We start from the raw sequence: 4,338 nt of genomic DNA, 5'->3' as shown, positions 1-4,338 counted from the left end.
ATGCGGTAGGTCCTACTTCAGCAATGTTTCACTGCTAACTTATGACAACTTTCTCTGTATTCAAGGCAAGAGTTAGTTACTCTTTTTTTTTTTTTTTTAATGTGGAGCTGAGGACTGAACCCAGGGCCTTGCGCTTGCTAGGCAAGCGCTCTACCACTGAGCTAAATCCGAACCCCTAGTTACTCTTTTTTAAAAAGATTTATTTATTTATTATGTGTACAGTGTTCTGTCTGCATGTGTGCCTGCATGCCAGAAGAGGGCGCCAGATCTCACTATAGATGGTTGTAAACTGCCATGTGGGTGCTGGGAATTGAACTCGGGACCTCCGGAAGAGCAACCAGTGCTCTTAACCTGAGCCATCTCTCCAGCTCCGAGTTACTTATTCTTAAACCTTGGCTTTTAAAAATCTGTCTTTTTTTGCCAAGCGGTGGTAACGCATGCCTTTAATCCCAGTACTCGGGAGGCAGAGGCAGGAGGATCTCTGTGAGTTCGAGGCCAGCCTAGTCTAGAGAGTGAGTTCCAGGACAGGCTCCAAAACTACACAGAGAAACCCTGTCTCAAAAAAACAAAAAAGCATCTGTCTGTTTCATCTTCAAGACAGTGTACAACATGGAGAGTTACACCAGCTGTGCACTGGGGATATGCAGAAGACAACTCTAACTGACCCAAGCTAGGATCCTAGGTTTCCCAGAAGAAGGAACTGGAGTGGAAGTCCAGTTGCCCAGAAGCCAACCCTCTAGACTCTCTACCACCTCAGAGACTCCCTTTCAGCTCTGACCACCTTCCTGCCACAGGCTACCTCTCACCAGTCCCCTACCATGTCTCCCCAAAGTAGTCATTTCTAGAGAGGTGATTCTTCTGGGCTCCTGCCATTCCCACTAGCAACAGGCATGCAGTGGGCTGATGTCCCATGAGGTCTCAGACTCAGCGGAAGTTGCAGTCTAGCCCCTCACCATAGAGACACCAAATCACTAGAGAGACTTCTGTGACATTCCATGAGATCATCGTGCAGGGAACATTTGACCCCAATCTGAGGAACAGGGGACAGTGGTAGGCCAGTGAGGCGTCTATGGGTTTCACCCTGCTGGGGCTAACTGGTGATAGTGCCTGAGGAAATGGAAGGGTTAGACAACTGAGAAGGTGTGTAGGGCACTTCAACAGGGTTGGCGGTAGTTCACTAGTTCGTGGGAGGGGCAAGGAGAGAGAGAAGAAATGGAATCACAAGGGAAGGGCAATCGAATTTCGAAATTCAGAAGCCCTAGATCTGCAGACAGATCCAGTCAATCTGTTAGGACTGATTTGGTAGGTGAGACTAAGATATCATGGGATGTCAGTGCTAACCATGCAAAGTCCTATCATGTTGTCCCCAGAGTAAAGACACCTCTTGAAAATTGTGCTTGCAGAAGGCAGATACCTAGCACTAGTTCTTGGGCGGATACCTCCAATAAACTCCAAACTTACCCTGTTAAACGCCGGAATTTTGGAACCAGGTAAGCACTGAGGATGAGGAGGGAGACTGATGTGAGAGGAAAATCTAAGCTTGGCAACAATGATGGAAGAGGGAGGACCTGGGAGATGGTCCAGTGGCTCAGGTATCTGCCACATGGCAAGAGGACCTGAATTCAGATCACCAAAACCCCACATGCTTGTAACTCCTAAGGTTGGGATGGGGGCGTGGAAATAGGCGGATCCCAAGTGTTTATTGGCCAGCCAGAGAGCCTAGCTTAATCAGTGAACATCAGGCTTGGTGAAAGACCCTGTCTTAGTTAGGTTTCTATTGTTCTGATAAAACTCATAACTAAGGTGAGGCGGTGGTGGCGCACGCCTTTAATCCCAGCACTTGGGAGGCAGATGCAGGCGGATCTCTGGGAGTTCAAGGCTTGAAAGTCTGCAAAGTGTTCCAGGGCAGCCAGGGCTGTTGTGTAGAGAAACCCTGTCTCAGGGAAAAAAAAAAAAAAAAAAAAAAGTGGGGGGGGGGGGGGATGCATATTACAATAATACAATGGTCTGGGTTAGTTTGGGGTTCTTGTTCTCTCAACTGTGTCTAAGAACAGATAAAGGAAGGTTTCTTTTATTCTTCCTCCAGGTTTGTCCAGAGTCCCAGAGGCTCTCCCCAACCATCAATGTATCTTACCATTCTAAATGAATTTTTCAAGCCAGAGAGGCTAACAAAATTGGAGAACAAGGTAAAACGTCGGACAATCGAGGCACTGGAGAATCTGAGCAAGAGCATCGAAGAGGCCCGGCTTCAGCAGGAACTGCTGCTGCAAGACAGCAAGCTACTGCAACAGGAGACATTCTACCTAGAGACTGAGAACAACTACTTCCTGAGATTCCTAAAAAAACGAAATGATCTGTGTAAGAAGAAACACCAGGACCTGTGGAATTGGTATTTCCGGGAATGCGGGGAGATGAGACTCAGGAGACAAGAACTGGCATCCATGTTTGCCCAACAAAATGCAGACCTTCAAATGCAGCTCTTGCAGGGGAAAAGCACTCAGTTCCAGCTGAAGCAGCAGGTTCAGTCACTGCAGCATATTAACTCAGTCAAGAAGAGCCAGGAGATGAAAATCCAGGCGTTACAGGAGGAGCTGGAGAACATGAAAGAGGAGACTGCTAAAAAGGACCAAGAGGCATTCTTCCAGTTCCTGCAGCAAAAGATACCCCTAGACAGACAGATGCAGGAACTGAAATGCCTGCAGCTGGGACAGGGCAGCACCAAGGAGGCTAAGAGTAAGGCCCGGGCCTTGGCGTCGACAGCCAAGAAGGTGAATTCTGAGATGTGCGCTCGTGTCTGCAGAGAGAACCAGGGGTTACAGGAGGAATTCATGAAGCAAGTCCAGGAGTATCACAAGCTAGAGTCTCTAAAGAGGCAGTTAGAGGACTGGAAAGAGACGCTGAAGGAAGAACAGTGGTACCAAGAAGCCTTAGTTAGGGGGAGACACCAGCTGAAGGCAGACAGAGAGAGAAGTCATAATGGTGACCCTTTCCCCAAAGAACAGGGTGCCCCGAGGCCACACTGAACCACATCCTTTATGCACCAAGTCAAGAATAGATCCGAGGTAATTTATTTATTAGAAATAAGAATTGGAAATAAACAACTAGGCTCTGTTACTGTCTTGGCCTACTGGTGAGGCTGTTGAATTGCCAGTGACACTGGATTTTCCCAGCTTGGAAAATCACTTTGAGAATGTGTGTGTGTGTGTGTGTGTGTGTGATTCTTACATGTTCCCATGGAGGACCACTGGACAATGTGAGATCATTTTCATAAATTAGGATTCATAGTGCAATAAATCACTCTTCTAGCCTCAGTCTGTGGTAATGCTAAAAATTACAACTACCTTAGTGAACATTCTCCTTTACGGAGGAAACGAAACTGGGGGATGTTAAAGGAAGCTAGACCTGAATATTCAAACCTATTGAGCAAATTGGGGAAGGAGATCTCCCAGGAAGAGACAGGTCCTGAATGCAAAGGCCCTAAAATCAGAGAGAGGTGAGTCATAAACACACACACACACACACACACACACACACACACACACAAACAACAACAAAAAAAACCCAACCAAACTGGGCGGTAGTAGCGCATGCCTGTAATCCCAGCACTTGGGAAGCAGAGACAGGTGGATCTCTGTGAGTTTGAGGCCAGCCTGGTCTACAGAGCTAGTCCAGGACAGGCTCCAAAGCTACAGAGAAACCCTGCCTCAAAAAAACAAAACCAAACAAACAAACCCCCCCCTCCCAAAAAAAAAAAAAAAAACAGAACTGTGCATATAACAAAAAAAAGTATTGCCAGTGAGATGGCTCGGATGGTAAGGGTGTGGGCAGCCAAAGCTGAATATGATCCCCAAAACCCAGGGTAGAGGAAGCAATAGACTCGTCAAGTAGACCTCTCACCTCCATATGGGCACCATGGTACACATGACCCCCCCCCCACACACACACACACTCTTAAGTATTGCTGGTGAATGATCAGGTAATTTAGGTAAAGGAGGGTGCTGTGGACCCTGTAAAGATTGTACACTGTAAAGATTTGTCACTCGAATTGGTGTAATAAAACACTGATTGGTCAGTATAGGTGGGGTGACCAAACTAAGGATGATGGGAAGAGGAAGGGCGGAGTCGCCAGCCAGAGGCAGAGGAAGCAAGATGAGAGTATCGTATTGAGAAAAGGTACCAACCCACGTGGCTAAACATAGATAAGAATTACGGGTTAATTTAAGCGTAAGAGCAAGCTAGTAATAAGCCTGAGCTACCAGCAGAGCATTTAAAATTAGTATAAGCTTCTGTGTGGTAATTTTGGAAGCAGCTTATTTGGGAATTGCTGGCAAGACAGAA

At 46.9% G+C, this 4,338-nt stretch overlaps 1 protein-coding gene across 1 annotated transcript; it reads left to right on the top strand.

Moving 5' to 3' along the window:
- On the top strand, nucleotides 1–3,023 carry Ccdc121 (coiled-coil domain containing 121). The gene is made up of 3 exons (XM_036170514.1): nucleotides 1–5; nucleotides 1,182–1,464; nucleotides 2,061–3,023. Exons 1-3 carry the CDS (start codon nucleotides 1–3, stop codon nucleotides 3,021–3,023), a joined length of 1,251 nt encoding a protein of 416 aa, XP_036026407.1.
- The last annotated feature ends 1,315 nt before the right edge of the window (nucleotides 3,024–4,338 follow it).

Source organism: Onychomys torridus, chromosome 21 (genome assembly GCF_903995425.1).
Source record: "Onychomys torridus chromosome 21, mOncTor1.1, whole genome shotgun sequence".
NCBI classification, from domain to species: Eukaryota; Metazoa; Chordata; class Mammalia; order Rodentia; family Cricetidae; genus Onychomys; species Onychomys torridus.
This window is presented reverse-complemented; position numbering and strand designations above follow the sequence as displayed.